Raw genomic sequence first — 17,371 nt, 5'->3', positions numbered from 1 at the left:
GTTGGGGGCAGGGAGGTAAAAAGGAAAGTAAACAAATAAAAGCAATAAACTGAGTTCCCATGAAGCCCCTCACTGCAAAATGTAAACAATATTCATACTCTTGAAATAGATCTTGATATTTCACAATTTAAACAATATCCAGGCTAATAAATCCACAGCCCCAGTGTCACAAAAACTTCTATTGAGACATCTCCATAGGACCCTTTACAGTATGCCTAGGATGGGCAGGTGTGGTTTTCTTGGCATTAGCAAGAGGAAGGCAAGAGCTGGGACTGTGCCTCAGGTTCATCCTGGCCTGGTTGGGGACGCTCTGGCCAGAAGTCCCATAGGAGTTGAAGGCCTGCCAGGACAAGACGCACAAGGAGACGCAGAAGCAGGAAGCCAAAGGGCACTGCAATCTGCATGAGGTGGAAGATGGCTGTGCTGAACCGGCTCAGTAGGCAGGTGGCCGCAAAGGCCAACAGGCTGGCACAGGGGTACAGTGCAAGCTTGGCAAACATGAACGCGTGCTCCTGCCCACCAAATCGCACAGCTGGCTGGAGTGTTTCTGTCTGATGCAGCAGGGCTGCAGTCCAGATAGCAAACTGGAAGATGCTGGCAAAGAAGATGATGGCACAGCTGACACGCACACGCTCCAGTTCATCATGGGGCTGCCGGGCAAAAGCCGAGGTCTGCTGGTAGGCCAGAGGGAGGCCACCCACAAAGGCCAGGGACAGTATGTTCAGTAACCCCATGGTCTGTGTAGCCTTCCGGACATGCAGGAAGAGTGAATGGTGGGCAAACCAGAGCAGACCCACTGTGGCGAAGGAGCCAAAGTACGCCAGGAATTGTGGTCCGTATGCGCCCAGGGCAGCCACAAGGCTACCACTGAATTTCTCTTGCACATCCTTGGGATCTGGAACGTTGTCCTCACTGGGAAGTATGAACAGATGGCATTTGTAACAGCCTCCCAGAGATGACAGAACCAGTGGGGTAGGCCAAGCATTATAAAGTGAATTTGAGATTAATGATGTATATGATCTTTAGCACACAAAAGTGTTCTATACGTGCTACTTACAAACTAAACAGTTACTACTTTTCTTCATTAAATGGAATATACAGTGCTGTATATTCTCTGCCAAATGGTGGCCCTATCTGACAACTAGGAGTTGACAGGCAGCTCTGGTTGGCTGGCCAGGGCCAGCTTTCTGAGGGCAGGGCACCTATAGGAGACAGATTCCCCACAGCTAGCCTGAGTCTTGCAGGCTGTGCTGGAGCGGAGTCAAGGGATGGAAACCCATTACCTGGATATGGACAACTGGATACCCAAGTAGCCACTACTTCCTCCAAGTCAGACAGAAGGAGGGACATAGGGCGAGGGCAGGAAGGAGCCCGAGGGCTGTGCTAAGAGGTGAGACTCCAGCAGAAGGCAGCAGCCTTCTCTTGGCTACAATTCCTGTCCTAACCATAGACTCTTGGCTGAGTCCTTCAGCCTTGGCTGCAGAGTGGAAGCAAAAGCAGGTTGTTCTGGAATGTTCTTTTTAATCTAAAGACCCCAAGAAATCTGATACTAATGAATATTTATTTCTTGCTTATAAGAAGTCACAAATTATAGTAGAAAACCTATTCAAAACTATCGGGAGAATCATAGTGTTAGATGCAGAATCTAAAAACAGTTATGGTGTGTTTAATAAAATAAGAATTCAACGGAATATGACTGAGGAACCATAGGCTAGAGGAGGGCAAGGGGCTTTAAGAATAAAAAAGGAGACACTTGGAAATAAAAGTGAGCACGCATACTAGAGCTCCAACAGTACTGTATTAGAGCCAGGCCATGTAGAAGAGCCAGTCCTAATAGGTATGGCAGGGATAAGGCCTAAGGGAGCTGCCTGACTATTCTGGGATAGATAGCACAAGGCAGCCTTGGGGAAGGTACTCTCCCTGACACTTACGCAACCAGGCTGAGAGGAACGGGGATGGGAGACCTTTAGGGAAGAGAGGCCTGAATAAATAAATATGTGGCCACCCAAGGGGAGGCTGGTACTCAGTAAGACCTCTCTTGAGTTCCTAAGGAGACATATTACCACCTGGAAGATGAGGCAAAGCAGCAGAGTGGGGCCCTCACCAGATGTCCAGGATGAGGAGTGTGGCCACGATGGCATAGACACCGTCGCTGAACGCTTCCACCCGCTCTTTGCTGAGAGGCGCATGCAGGTCGATACTGAAGGGCTCCACACTGTGAACTGGAGACTCCCTGTGGCCTGTGGACATGCCAGAAGAAACTAACCTAGCTGGGGGACTATCAGGCCAGTGTGGCTATCACTACCCTCTTTTCCAAGGGGCTAGGAATACTCAGGCCAAGAGGGGAAATGACGCAGAGATGCGTAAGGGGGAGGAAGCAGCCAGGGCCCAGCAAACCCAGGAGGGCAGCCCTGAGCCATCACACACTGCTGCCTTGTTCCCACTCAGTGAAAGCTGGTGGAACCTTCCAATATGCTTACGGTAGCGCTGTGCACGGTCACCTACCCCAAAACTTGCCTTTGCACCAGGCGGTAACCTTGCTGATGTGAGGGAGGAAGATGACGGTCACCATCAGCACATATGACTGCAGGAAGAAATAACATGTCAGAGTGTTTCTGTGGAGGGCTGCTCACACCTGAAGTCTGGTCCCACTCTTCTGCCCCGATGGAGGGGCAGCAGGCAAAACAAAGGAAAAACCAGAGAGCTGTCCTTTATGGGAGTGAGCTGTGTGTAAAGGCACACAATCCCAAAGGAAGGGCCATCACAAGGAGAAGTGCACACCAGTCATGCACTTTCTAAGAGTTTAATATCCAGAATACATAATGAACAGCGAGAGCTCAACAACAAAAGCTAAGCATTCTAACTAAGAAATTAATGGGAATGAATTTGAAAAGACACTTCACCTGTGGCGCCCCCAAGTCCACGCCTACTTGGTTAAATGCTTCCCATACAGTGTTCTGCTCTGTTCCAATTTATAAAGTCTCTGGGTTCCCTGGGTGCCACCCACTCAGCTGGTACCTTATCTCCTCACAAGAAGCAGATAACCTGCCAGGGCTTTTAGGATGGCATTTACAGCAGTCACAGGCCTTCATCTCCATCTCTTTAAAACCTGGAATGCTCCTGAAATGCTTGCCAAGCGTTATCATTTAGTTACGTTATTTTACTTTTTGTTTGTATGCATGTGTGAAGGGGCTCATATACTACACTGTGCATGTGAAGGTCAGAGGGCCGTTTTCAGGAGCCAGTTCTCTCCTTTTATCATGTATGTCCCTAAGATCACCTGGTTTGGTGGCAAGTACCTTTAACAACTGACCCTCTCACCAGCCTGTTACCTGACATTTAAGATAACTAGCATTTGTCATTCTCCACAGTTCTTAGGATACTTTGGTTTAAAATTCAATGCACTTTTATAGTATTTACAACTTAAGTTGACCCAGCTTGAGCCAGCGTCCACAGCCCACTCTGAAAACACTGTTTCAGCATTCCCTGTTCTTTCCCCTGTTAGCTGCACTTGCTTTTTTCAATTGGGCTGAGACTTCCTCTGAGATTCCCAGCACTCACCACGGGGAAGAAAAAGAGGGAAAAGACAGCTGCAACAAAACACAGCGCTGGGCCACGGAGGACTACGTGCAGGATGTGTTGCCGGGACAGAGCCCTGTGTGCAGAATGCTGGATCTGTGGGTTCAACAGATGTGGGAAGTGGAAGGCATACCCCACAATCATGGCCTGTGGCAAAACAAACAAGACAGGCTTTAGGGTACATCCACAGGCAGAGTGGGCACCACAGCCAGTTTTTAGGGGTCAGGGACAAGGGCGCCCCTCCTAGATAACCTCCTCCTCCTCTGGGATGTTCTGAGAGTCTGGGATGGAGACAGCAATAGAAACTCTCATTGTACTCGATGACTGTGAGGCCCTGGCTAAGACCTGGGCTACCTGAGCTGTAGATCAGGGTACTGACACTTGGTCTGCACACCCCACGGCAAACATAGTCCATACCCTGTGCCCCTACCTGCACAGATCCAATGGCAATCACACACGTGCAGAACAGGAAGATGCCCAGGGGCACATCAGGGAACATCACCATTAGAGAAAACTGTCAAAAGAACCCCCACAAACCCCCAAAAGGCTATCAGAGCGGCTCTGAGATGGTGTATAATAATCTTCCCTGTCTCTGTACTGGTGCTGAGCAGAAAACTGTCCTAGTGTGGGGACAACGGGTTGGTCTGGAGATGGGTATACTGGGCCCTCCAACAGAGCAATTCCACCCACTGCTTCAGGCCTTTAAAGCCAGTGTCATTACTGTCATGTAAAATCCCCCAGATATGAATTCATTGACCCGTATTCTTGGGTCAATGGCCTATCGTAGGATTTTAAGTGCTTGGTGATCTGCTAGTGTGGGCTATAGAGCAAAGGGCATCAGGGCTACTCTTGTGGCCTCTGCCTCCAGCAGCCCCAAGCCCCCTCCTCCATTCATCCCAAACCACTAGTTCCCTTGAACTCTCTCCTCTGTAGTTTACAGTCCAGGTCTTGAAACTTGGGCTGCATTTCTGAGGACTGTCACACACAGACGGGCTCAGTGAGGCGTTCAGGGAGATGATCTTCACTCACTGTGTAGGGCAGAAGAGTGATGGTCATCATACAGGCCTATGACGAAGGGAAAGGAGGGAGGTTACAGTCACCACAGAGCCTGCGAGGAAGAAGGGAGCAGCAGGGAGGCAGCAGCGGGGTTGTGGGGTTAGACCCAAGAAGTCTGTGCCCTGCTCTGGACAGACAGACCTATGGGCCATCTGAAGAGCTTCCAAGGATGGGCAGAACCCAGGCCGTCAGAACCCATACCTTCTACCTGTCAGGAGGGCTAAATCCTAACTAAGCTCAATTTTCAAAGCAGCAATAACTCACCAGGTTGAGCAAGGCAAGTGTATCGTCTATTTTCCCAACAACCTGGAACAATCTAAAGTTAGGAAAAAGAGAAGAGGGGCTATCATTCAATTATGGCTCCATAGGATTAAAATTAAAATGCACCTCCCACAGCATTTTCTAGTTAAAATCATACAAAATGTCACTTTTGATCAAATTTAAGATACTACCTAGTGGGACTGATGGTAGGTAAAGATGCTATCAAGCCTGGGGATTTGAGTTTGATCCCTGGACCCACATTAGAGGAGGAGAAAACCAAATTCTACAAGTTATTCTCTGATTTTGGTGCACATACACACATGCATACACTCACATATGTACAAAATAAAACGTAATTTGTAAAACATATAAATACTACCTAGTGTATGGAAGTCAGAAAATTCAAAGAAAACATAGCTTATGTGGGGAAGCACATACCTCTTTCACACATTCTGCCCATTTTTAAAAAAGATTTATTTATTAATTTATTTCTTATATATACAATTTTCTGTCTACACATGTGTCTGCCCGTCAGAAGAGGGCACCAGATCTTATTATAGACAGCTGAACTCAGGACCTCTGGAAGAACAGCCACTGCTCTTAACCTCTGAGCTATTTCTTCAGGCCGATTCTTCCCATTATTTTGCAGAAACCGCCTGTACAGCTGTGGCTCTCACGGTGGCATTTCATAGAAAGCCTGCACAAGGGTAGAGGACTTTTTAACTGTCCAGAGAGGTCTAGCTAAGGGCAGGACTAGCAGGTGGCTAGGGCCTCCTGTCTCCTGAGATTTGTCCAGTCACACTTTCTGGAAATCACCATCTGGGGATGTGCTTCTAGAGAGCCATCATGCAATACATTTGTTTTTAGACATTGTGTCTAAAATCCATTTTGAAGAAAGAAAATACTTTTTTCTCATTTTTTCCCAAAGATGTCACACACTGTACCTGTTGGAAGTTGTTACTTAACAGAGGCAGTTTCATATAGAGATACAACGTAAATAGAAAACATAATCGAGCACCATCCTTCATGAAAACACAAGCACAGGCCGCCCTGAAGCCTCCGATCATGCCTGGGCCCTACAACAGCCTTGTCCCCAAAGCAGCTGACCGTGGCTCAGGTACCATTCCAACACAGCGCCTTCTTTTGGACTGGACTCAGCTGAACTGCCATCCTCACTTTAGGAAGCTACCTTTTGCTCATGACAGAGACACAGGTTCATTTGGGCTGAAGTCTTTATTAACAAGCGAAATAGAAGGGATAGAAGGGGCTGCAGCCCCAGGGACAGCAGCTCTGTGGCTACTTGCTGGTACTAAGCTCATATGTCTGAGTGAGCACCCAGGGCAGGATGCAGGACAGATCTATGAAGTTCCTCAGACTCCCTGGGCCTCAGAACCCTACTGCTGATGTTCCACAGTGGGTGTGGTCCCTGGTGAATGAACCATGAAACTGTATAGGAAAGGTTGGCTAAAGTTGCAGGCCACCCAGCACGCAGCAGCCTGTGAGACTCCTGAACATTCTATAAACAAGGGAGACCAAAAAGACAAGCCTGCCCAGTTCTTGAAACATCTATCACCATCATTTTGTTGAGAACAAGTGTGTAACATGAAACATTTTGCTGCACTTGTAAATAGCAGTGAGCTAATTGCATGCCTTTAATAAATCCAGCACTCAGGAGGCAGAGGCAGGAGGATCTCTGATTTCAAGCCCAGGCTGGCCTACTACACAGAGTCCCCCCTCCCCCAGAAAGAAACGCCACCTGCCCATCTCTCTCCACGGAAGCCTCCTGTCCCCCTGCCTGCCTGACATTCAGTGGTGAGGGGCTCATGCAGCTATGGAGCCCTGTGCCCTGGGATCCTAAAGAGCCTTATTTCTCCCTAGGACAAAACTCAGACAACAGAATGTAATCTGTAGGCTCAGCTTCCATACAGAGAAGGGCTTATGGTTGGCTTGAGACATAGCCATTAGGCTTATATTCTCTCTTCTCTGCCATGTGCTACTCCGGCCTTCCAGTGACCCTGGCAGGCAGACACGTCTGCCTCCCCTAATGGACAGGAAAAGGGGGAGGGCGGGGCTACAGAGCCAGGTCTTCTCTGGAGCAAGCCTGACCATGCTGTACTGTCCTGTCAGAGTGAGAACCAGAGGCCAGGGTGGGAAGAGCTAGCTGCCCTAGGACACAACATGTGAACCAAGGGGCCCACAGATACCGAGAACGACACAGCTCTGCAATACTTAGCGATCTATAGCCTTTGCCTACCCTGATGGAATCATAACAACGAGGACTTTGTGTTAAAAGTCTGACTCCCTACCTGGTATGTGCTGCCCAGGCCACAGTTACGATTAGAAATGTCATGAGGTAGACAGCAATCCTAGTTGCTAGAAGTTTCTGTATACTTTTGTCAAACTGCTGTATGAAAAGAACACTGCTATTAGAACAAAGTAACACATGTGACCCAACAGTGGCCATTTCAATGGCAAGACTTTCCCTATTGCACAGTAAAGGCATTTAGGGAAGTCCCAGCCTCAAAGTACACACAGTCTGTGTCTGCTCCGAGTCTATCCTCACTTCTACCATACTTACCCCAACTCCGCCCTCAAAGGTGTCCTAAAGCAATAGATTGCCGAGTGTCACAGGCTGACACCATCACCTCAAGTAGCAATTTTATTTATTTTTTGTTGTTGTTGTTTTGTTTGTTTGAGACAGGTTCTCACTATGTAGCCTTGAGTAGCCTGGAACGTTCTCCCAGACCATCCACTAGCAGGTACTTTCCTACCAGAACAGCTCTGAGTACAGCACAGATGTGGTCTGATGCTCACATCTCTAAAAGTTTAATTTTCATCGTAACACTGACAACAGTGTTGTAACCATAGTTCAAGAGAAAAACCTCAGTAGTTCTGGGGCCTCCTCAAAGATCTACCTCAGCTCACAGGTATAGCTAGAGCCAGACCTCACTGTTGTGGGGCCAGCTGGGTAGAGCTGCAGCCTGCCTCCTTCAGGATGCACAGCACTTATGAGGCTCGTATGGTGGCATGCCAGTCACAGAATGAAAGCAAGACAGGTACTTCAGTTATGTCCACGTCTCAAAGTTATTTCATTAAAAAGCTACATGTTGTTGACTCAGAAAAAAAATCCCATAAAGTTGGATATAAATGGAAATTCTTTTATTTTTTAATTTTATTTTTTTTTTGGTTTTTCAAGACAAGGTTTCACTGTGTAGCCTTGGCTGCCCTGGACTCGAACTCACAGCAATCTCCCTGCCTCTGCCTCCCGAGTACTGGGATTAAAGGTGTATGCCACCATGCCAGGCTTCGGAAACTCTTCTTTTTAAAGTTCTTTGCTACCGATACAGGATGACTTGGTAGAAGCCTGGGATGTACAGACACGCTTCTTCTTTCTCTCAGTGGAGGGCAGCAGCACCTGTCTATCTATCTAGCAATAAAGCCTCCTTTGCCAGAGCTTGTACTTGAACCTCACCTCCACCCGCTCTGTGTCCACATCCAGCCAGAAAGAAGCACAGATGTCCTGCCCTCTCAATACCCTGCCTTGAGCTCTACTGCCTGCAGATCCAGGGGTTGGTCCCCCAAGTCCAGGCTGGGTTTTCTTACTGGCCCATTACACAAAGCAGATTGCTCCTGTTACCTGTTCTGGTGAGATCTCTGTGTGGGTCACAGGCAGGATCTAAAGAAACAAAGACAAAAATAACCAAGAGATACAACTTGAGCTGAATCCTCAGAGGCAGAAAGTATGTGGACTCTGACCATTGCTGGGCAGCCTCCACCTTCGTAAATGGCTTGGGTATCTGAGGCTGCTGCAGAAACACGGGGTGGGTTGGAGATGGGCCCCACACTGACCATGACAGTGGCGATGATGGACAGCAGTGCATCACTGAAGCCTAGCATGCGGTGGGAGCTCTGAGTCCCTTCCTCGTCTCTCCTGTGCAGAGATGAGTCTTCCTCAGAATCCACCGCCTGCTCCTGGGTCTGGGGCCTGGACATGGTGGGGCCACCGAGTTGTCACAGCAGCCTGGGAAGAAGTGTAGCTCTGAGTATATCAGAAGGGTGTCCCAGGTGGGCAACCCTGTGAACTTCAGCCATTTCAATGCAGAGACAAAGGCTAGGTATGGCGACAAAGAGAAAGACACTTCACAAGAGAGCCTCTCCAGATTTCTAGCCACAGGATAAAAGTATCAGCATCAGACTCATAGGTGAGCTCTGCCATTCTCTGTCTTGGTGGGAAAGCACTGATGACACAGGCCAGATGCTTAGCATACCAAGGTACCAAGAAAGGCCTGAAACCTGACCCCAGGATCCCTAAAGCTTCCCTGTCCGCCTTCATTTAGCACGTCTCCTGGCTAATTAGAATGTCCCTGAGGGCACAGGGTCTGGGCTGCTTTTAAGCTTTTCCAAAAACACTTCTGGGTGGACAAGTGAGATAGCAGCTGGAACACTCTCTGAGGAGAGAGATATCTGTGCCCCAGGAGCAAAGGAATGACGTACAGCCATGGACACCCTCTGCATTCTGCGATGGAATCAATGTAGAAACACTGAGAACTACTCAGCAACCACAGGATATGGAAGGGGAGACCAATAGAAAGTGCTTTCCAAGTTCCCACCTGCAACCAGAGGAAAGGGTATAGGAGTGTGGCAAGGATGGTCAGAAGGCTGAAGCTGTGACCAGGTGAGGTGGAGTATAACTGCCAGAGCAGAATACGCAAGTGTTCCCAGGAAGCAGGCCCTGAGACTACAGGAGGAAGTTAATCCTGGGTCCAGGAGGGCAATTAAGCCAGGCCTAAGAATATGAATGCACCCTGCTTTGGAGTGTTTGCTGAGACAGAGGAAGGACAGCCTCAGGCAGCAGAGGTGACTGAGGCTGTGAAGACGAGGCCATGAAGTCACCAGAACAGTTAGGGGAAATGAGGCTGTAAGGCAGATAGTCAGGGGTAGAAGGCAGTGGTAATCCCTGGGATTATGGGAAAGGAGAAGCAGGGTACTTGAAAGATGAAGGTTTAAAATGTGTGGTCACAAGCACAAGCCCTTTAGTAACGAAACAAGGTTAACAAAGCATGACTGGGTTTACTCTGAAGAGGGTGCTGCTGGCCTAACATCTGGAATGACATAATCAGAGGCAAGTGGGAGATGGCAAGCTGCCCTAGCAATCACACATAAGCCTTCAGCAAGATGATACATTAAAAAAAAAAAAGGGACAAATGAAGCCAACTAGCAATTTTCAGATGGGAAAAAATTAGTTGCAAACAAATATACATAGGGCATTCAGGCTGAATTCAGTGGGAGATAGCCTACCTTATACATATGAAAATATACATAGGGCACTCAGGCTAAATTCAGTGGGAGATAGCCTACCTTATACATATGAAAATATACATAGGGCACTCAGGCTAAATTCAGTGGGAGATAGCCTACCTTACACATATGATGCCTGGGGTTCTATCTCCAGTGCTGCAAAAGAAAGAAAAATCAACTTTACTAGTAATCAAGGAAACACTACTGAAAGCAACAAAGTACCAATTAGGATGGTAAAAATCCTCAGGCCAGAGCAGATGTGAGAAGGACACTCGGGGAGCAACAGGGCCATTTTTGAGCTGGCAATTAGCAGCAACTCTAGAGGTACAATTAACACCCTCACAGGGCTGCTAAGTCTGAGGGGACATGACTGGACTATGCACTGAAGCAAGGTTTGTTACAACAAAAAAGTAAAAAGTATGACCAATTATCAAGCTATTAATGTTGTGAAGACACACTGGAATCCAGAGAGGTAAAATAAAATACAATGTGGAGAAGAAAAAAAAAAGCAGTTGCAAAAAGGTAAGTATTACATCATCTTCCTAGTTCATGATAATGAAATATATGGCAAACAAAAAAACAAACCCAGGTTTATTAGCGCCAGGATGAACATGTGGTGCCTGGATGGCAAAGGCAGGCATGGGGAGCAACACGGCTTTTGTTGTATCTCTAGTTTACTTCACTTAAGGCTCGGTCTTTAGATCAGTGGTTCTCAACCTTCCTAATACTACAGCCTTTTAATACAGTTCCTCATGTTGTTGGTGACTCCAGCTATAAAATTATTTTCATTGCTACTTCATACTATAATTTTGCTACTGTTATGAATTGTAAAGTAAATAACTGTGTTTTCTGGTGGTCTTAGGTGACCCTGTGAAAGGACCAATTGGCCCACAAGTTGAGAAACACTGCTTTAGAGTAAGTAGTCAAAACCATGCTGTGCAGTTTTCTTGGGCTGCTGAGGAATGGTTGTGTTACTATAACCATAAAGACTGAAGGAGGACTGGAGAGATGGCTCAGTGACTGAAAGCCACTAGCTATTCTTTCAGAAGACCAGGGTTCAAATCCCGGCACCAACATGGCAGTTCCCAAGCATCTGTGACTCTGGTACCAGGCGTTTGGATGCTCTCTTTTGTTCTCTGTGGGCACCACAGGCATATGGTGCACAGACGTACATACGTTCAGGCAGAGCATCCATACTCATAAAAACTGAAAGGTAATTTACCCTTGGCTAGCCCTTCTAAGCTTTCCATACCTCATAAAAGAAAAACTGAAAGGTAATTTACCCTTGGCTAGCCCTTCTAAGCTTTCCATACCTCATAAAAGAAAAACTGAAAGGTAATTTACCCTTGGCTAGCCCTTCTAAGCTTCCCATACCTCATAAAATAAAAACTGAAAGGTAATTTACCCATGGCTAGCCCTTCTAAGCTTCCCATACCTAGACCTTAGCACTTGGTGGGTGCTCATGTTTCTGCTATCAAGGCTGCACTCCTAGAACGTGTTGTGCATGAAGCCACATACTAAGAGACCATTTTAACACGGCTTCCTTTCCCATGTCCCTGAGAATGTCACAACACACTTCCTTTACTGCTGTCATACTTCCGCTGTATTAAAGGTACCTCTCTAGCTCATCCACTGGCAGGCAGAAGAAGATTCATGTTTTTCTAGTGCTGGCACAGGGATAATAGAGTTCAGAAATAAATTAAAAGCTGGGCGTGGTGGCACACCTCTTTAATCCGAGCACTTGGGAAGCAGAGGCAGGCAGATCTCTTGTGAGTTCAAGCCCAGCTGGGTTTACAAAGTGAGTCTAGGACAACCAGGACTGTAAGAGAAACCCTGTCTCGAAAAACAAAACAAAAAGGAAATTAAAACATCTATTGTTAATTGACTTTTGATTCTTGACAAGTATTTAACAGGGAAAAGAATGGTCTTTTCAACAAATAGTATAGGGACAACTAAATGTCCACATGCCAAGAATCATAACAAAATAAATTCAAATGAAGGAAACATTTTAACAGCTAAAACTATAAAACTTTTAGAAGAGAGTTTTGGGGAAATTGCTAGACCCAAAGATTTCTAAAGGAGTCAGGCATAGTGGCACACGCCTTTAATCCCAGCACTCAGGAGGCAGAGGCAGGTGGATCGCTGTGAGTTCGAGGCCAGCCTGGTTTACAAAGTGAGTCTAGGACAGCCAAGGCTACACAGAGAAACTCTCTTGAAAAACCAAATAAATAAAAATAAAAATAAAAAATCTAAAGGTGGCACTAAAAAGCATGAGCAACAAGTTGGGCGTGGGGGCATACACCTTTAGTCTCAGTACTTGGGAGACAAGGAACAGATAGATCTCTTTGAGTTTACGGTCAATTTGGTCTATATAGTAAGTTTCAGAACAGCACAGGCTATGAAGTATTAAAAACAATACTAAAGTTGAGCTTCATCAACATCAATACTTTTTGTGATCCAAAAGATTAGGAAAATAAAAATAATCTATAAGATATGAGTGTGGGGCTCTTCTGGAAAGGTCATGGTGCCCCTGAGCACTCCCTTCTCAGTGGGGTTCCCTTTCCATCTGAACTCTAGAAACTCTAAGGGTATCATATCGCCAGCAGGGAGACTACAAGCCCAGCCCTTTCCTGAAACTTGTTCAGCAAGCACCTGGGGAATCTAAGAGATACGCACTCCTGTGTTAATGAGATATCTTGGTGTCTTGGCTTTCAACCACTGACTTTTGACTTTTCTTGGAGACCTTCCTACACTCACAGGATAAATTGGGTACTGCTTCCCTCTTATATAGCAAGTACCTGGCTTTGTTACATGTGGATCTAGCCCTGGGGAATCAAACACATTCACCCCAAAGCCCCTCCCACTGTCCAAGGTCTATAAATGTCTCCGATTCACGCTCATACCATTCCTCCACCACGACCATGTGAGACTCCATTTATTCTGGGGAAGGATGACTCCCTAACCCTGGGGAACCACAGCTGGACACCTGGGGCTGGACACCACTGGTATGGCAGTGATGCAGAGCAGCCTTAGCCGCTGCTCAAGCCCACTCCATTGCTGAGACTGGTGCTGATGAGAAGCCCCTGCCAGGCCTGTGTCTCACTGGGACCTGCCTTCTGGTGGGTTCTGGGCATCCACCCGCATTCTGCCATGTTTAGCATGGCACCTTAACCAAGGGCTGTAACACTTTTGGTGTCATCATGGGCTTATGGAATCCCTGAGTCTCTAATGCCATCTGCTACCAGAAAGCTCATTCTGGAAGATCGAACTGTAACACCCAGTGGAAAACTCACTCCCACCTCCCCTGGTGAGACCAGGAACCTCGCCTAGTGTACGGGCCTCACCTTGCTCTAAGCTGATCCTTTGATCTCAAGGTCTGGCTGTTCTCATCTGGAAGCAAGCAGCTCCTGGACCAGCCTGACGTGGAAGCCAGGTCACACCTGACAATGAATAACACATGAAAAACTATTTGCAAGTCTTATCTGACAAGGGTGTAGCAATTAGAGAGTATAAAGAACTCTTATAAATCAATAATAAAAAAACAACTAGACAGATTTGGTCTGGGAGCAGCTCTAGGGCCCCTAGCAGCCTATGACACCCTCCGCTGAGGTGGCTATTTAGCCTGGTGGCCAGACTCCAGGTTATACTTCCTCTGTCCTTATAAGGACATGTCCAGCAAGTACCTGGGATTCCTCTTCATGCAGCCTTTATCCACCACTTCCCAAGGTTTATAGAGCTCTTGTTCCCCCCAATAAAGAGAGCTGTTTGACTGAAAACTGTCTCCAGAGAAGGCTATTTCTCCCACACTCAGGCCAACTGAGACCCTGCCTGACCCTGCAGTGCTGAGCTTCACTCCCTCCAGTCTAGCCTGATGCACAATGGTGCCTGGGTACCCTGAGAGGAAAAGCAGACCGGGGCGGTAGCTGGCACCGAACATGGAGATGTCAGGACCTCTGGCTAGAGCAGGAAAGCCTTTGGCATCAGCTCAAAGACCATAACCCTCCACAACTAAGGGTTAGGAGTCCATCTCTTCTTCCATGGTGCTGGGTTAAGACACGATGAAAGGACAACTGAAACTCTCCGGCCAGGGCACTCCTTGGTGTTGGTAGAAGGTTCTCCAACAGCCTGCCAGGGCATGGGCAAAAACTTACCTTTTTTCCCCCCTTAAAAAAGAAGAAGAAGAAGAAGAAAACAGTTACAAAGCGACTAGAAATACTTCAATTTTCTGTAGATTTAAAAAAAATTGTTTGGTAAATTCCCAGGAGAGCCAGGTAGGTCTGAGATCTTTGAGAGAGCTCTTAATCTAGAAAGTGAATGTTTTAATAGATACAGAACTGTTCAAGTTACCTGCTTCTTCTTGAGTAAGCTTGGTTTGTATTTTCAATGAATTCATTATTTAGACTGAGTTGAACTCTTTGGGAAAATGTTTGTAACAGCCTCTGGTTCTCCTTTCAGTAGACATTTTTCTCATTTGTGATCTCAGTAAGTTTTGTTTTTCTTATGCAATTTGGCCAGTGACTTCTAAGTTTTGTTGACCTCAAAAATTCAGCTCTCAATTCATTATCTGTTGTTTGTTCATTGCACTTTGCTATTTCTATTCCTTTTTTTTTTTTTTAAGATTTATTTATTTATTCAGTATACAGTACTCTGCCTGGATGTACATCTGCAGGCCAGAGGAGGGCATCATATCACATTAGAGATGGTTGTGAGCCACCATGTGGTTGCTGGGAATTGAACTCAGGACCTCTGGAAAGAACAGACAGTGCTCTTAACCTCTGAGCCATCTCTCCAGCCCCTATTCCTTTTAAAAATTTCTTTGGGCTTCATTTTCTCTGATTGTTCCAAATTTTTAAGATGAACACTATGCTCACTAATATGTGATTTATTTCCTACTAATGACTTAATAGCATCCCATAATTTTTAAATTTTGTATTTTCATTTTCGACTTCAAAAATACTACTTTTGATTTCTTCTTTGACATGTAAAAGGAAGCTATCCAGTTTCCATTCAGAACATTTTTCACATTGCTAATTTCTAGCTAAATTCATTGTGATCAGATAACATACTTGTTTCATTGTCCAGGTGTTTTAAGTTAGTAAATGTTCTTTACAAACTTGAAAAATATGTATATTCTGCTAATATTATGGGGACCATCCTATAAATATTCATTAATTCAAGATAGTTGACAGGGCTATTCAAGTCCTCTATATCCTTCGTGATTTTCTGGGTTCTTATCATTTATTGAGAAACAATCTCCAACAACCTCAACTTTCAATTTGTCTCTCTGTACTTGTGGTTCTGTTAGCTTTTCAATTAACATATTTTATAACTTTGGCATTAATCACATGTTTACAGTTAATATGTCCTTTCTGTTTTAAATTAATTTTTGTGCGTATGATTCTTTTGCCTGCATATACAGATGTGCGCCACATGCATGTACAGATTTAAAGAGGGCCCTGGAACCCGTGGAACTAGTTACGAATGGTTGTGAGCCATCATGTGACCCTAGCACTCTGCAAGCGAACGCACTCTAACCCACTCAGCATCTCTCCAGCCCTGATACTTCCTCTTGATGACTTCATCCCTTCATCATTATAAAATAATTCTCTTCCTCTTTGGCAACATCCTTTACTATGAAATCTACTACAAGAGAATGCTTTGTGGAGTGAGAGCACAGATTTAATTTTAGATTTGTACGTGTTCCTAATGAGGTGCAAACAGGAGAGACCACATGATGTAGTATGAGTTAAGATGATCTTGGCCTTGGCATCTACTACAATGCCATAAAGGTGATCTATATTTATGAGATAATTAGTCTGAGAAGACTCTGGTTTTTAAAGTAATTACAAGATTTAGAAATTTCCACTTGCCCAAGGTCATGCCAGCAAGAGTTTATAGCCTCAACTTCAGTAGGCATGCAGTCTAGCGAATTGTTCATGAGGTCCTCTGGATGGCTGTTTTAGGTCTCTTGACTACTTAAGCCTTGGGTTCTTTACTTTCCTCTCTTGCTTTCAGATTTCCTTTCCTTCTATGTATGAAATCTGAAGCCGCCAAAAATCCCTTCAACTTCATTCCAGTAACAACATAAAAGTTGCCTGCAACCTCGAGCCCTATTCCCTCCTCTGCCTCTTGGAAGTGTTTTTCTTATAGAAACATGCTGTTGTATGCCAAAACTAAATATCCTATATCTGGATGTGACTTGACTATCTTACTATTCCAAAGGACAGTACTCCTCCCTCCTGTGCCGGGGAGCCTTTACTCCCTCCCATTGCTGCTAGAATCTTCCATCTAAGAACATGTTAACACCACACTGCCCTTTTAGCTCCTACACGCTTCTTCACAAATCTCCTCAGTTACCCCCAGGTACCATCTCCACTCTATCTTTAGACCTCTACTTGTGATCCACAGTTTCTACCTCACCATTTTTTTTTAAAATATATAAAACTACTGTTCACCAACCACCTACTTCACTGTAGCTAATGAGCATCTTTCATTTATTTTCTACTTGGCTTTTAAGAGCATGCAGTCTTCAAAGGCATCTTTGATAGCATACAATTCTGGGACCGTTAAGATGTTGATTTGGGCTTGAGGATCCACTTTTTAGTCCAAAAACGCATACTCTACACAAGGAGTTTTCAGGAATCACGGAGGTATCCCACAACTTTGTCTCACCTGAAATGGATAGCTCTGGGTGGTTGACATCACACAGGATTCGGGGTCCAGCACCACAAGGTGACTTTTCTACACACGTTGTGAAGCCTTTTTTCCTTTTAAAGTTACGTGTTTTGTTTTTTTCCAGTCTTAATGCTAGCAACTAGGCCATCCTCCCCCAAACCTGTGTGGGCCAAAACATAAGAAGGCGTGTCTGTGCTTGTCGGCTAAATACCCTCCTCTCCTAAACCGGGCATTAGGGACCCTAGGGGTGCGCTCCAGGCCTCGCTTTACCTTGAGCGCGAGCGGCGGGCTCTGGGACGGTCCGCAGCGCGCGCCCAACGTCCCGCGACGCTCCAGCCACACCCGGGCCAGCGGAAGACACCGGACAAGGTTAGGGTCAGATGGCGACGGCCCTTCCTCCGTGCCTCCTAGGAGCTAGACGTTCGCAGGGCGACAGGCTCCGCGCCTGCGCTTCCGGGTGTCTCTGCGGAAACACGTGCTCTTCCGCTTGCTGCGTCGGGGC

General features: G+C 46.1%; 1 protein-coding gene across 8 annotated transcripts; it reads right to left on the bottom strand.

Moving 5' to 3' along the window:
- Positions 1-161: 161 nt before the first annotated feature.
- On the bottom strand, positions 162-17,328 carry TMEM175 (transmembrane protein 175). Of its 8 annotated transcripts, none has more exons than XM_084759040.1 (14): positions 17,140-17,327; positions 16,867-17,029; positions 13,539-13,634; positions 10,315-10,350; positions 8,746-8,917; positions 8,534-8,572; positions 7,203-7,297; positions 4,900-4,951; positions 4,609-4,644; positions 4,010-4,093; positions 3,562-3,726; positions 2,506-2,584; positions 2,105-2,240; positions 162-912 (listed from the first exon to the last, which is right to left on the bottom strand). In XM_084759040.1, exons 5-14 carry the CDS (start codon positions 8,887-8,889, stop codon positions 246-248), a joined length of 1,497 nt encoding a protein of 498 aa, XP_084615166.1. In that variant the 5' UTR covers positions 8,890-8,917; positions 10,315-10,350; positions 13,539-13,634; positions 16,867-17,029; positions 17,140-17,327; the 3' UTR covers positions 162-245. The 8 variants fall into 8 exon arrangements, with proteins under 8 accessions (XP_084615166.1, XP_084615163.1, XP_084615162.1 ...); XM_084759037.1 differs by having other exon boundaries at positions 7,203-7,300; positions 16,854-17,029; positions 17,140-17,326; XM_084759036.1 differs by having other exon boundaries at positions 7,203-7,300; positions 17,140-17,326.
- Positions 17,329-17,371: the final 43 nt, after the last annotated feature.

The sequence above is a fragment of the Acomys minous genome (assembly GCF_964271855.1).
Source record: "Acomys minous genome assembly, chromosome: 15".
Classification (NCBI taxonomy): domain Eukaryota; kingdom Metazoa; phylum Chordata; class Mammalia; order Rodentia; family Muridae; genus Acomys; species Acomys minous.
Note: the sequence above shows the minus strand (reverse complement) of the source record. Positions and strands in the feature narration are given on the sequence as shown.

Coding starts and splice junctions, on each gene's coding strand:
- TMEM175 (XM_084759037.1), bottom strand. CDS start 8,889: ATGTCCAGGCCCCAGACCCAGGAGCAGGCGGTGGATTCTGAGGAAGAC. Junction 8,573..8,745: donor CCATCATCGCCACTGTCATG/GTCAGTGTGGGG, acceptor TTGTTTCTTTAG/ATCCTGCCTGTGACCCACAC. Junction 2,241..2,505: donor GTGCAAAGGCAAGTTTTGGG/GTAGGTGACCGT, acceptor GCATGTCCACAG/GCCACAGGGAGTCTCCAGTT.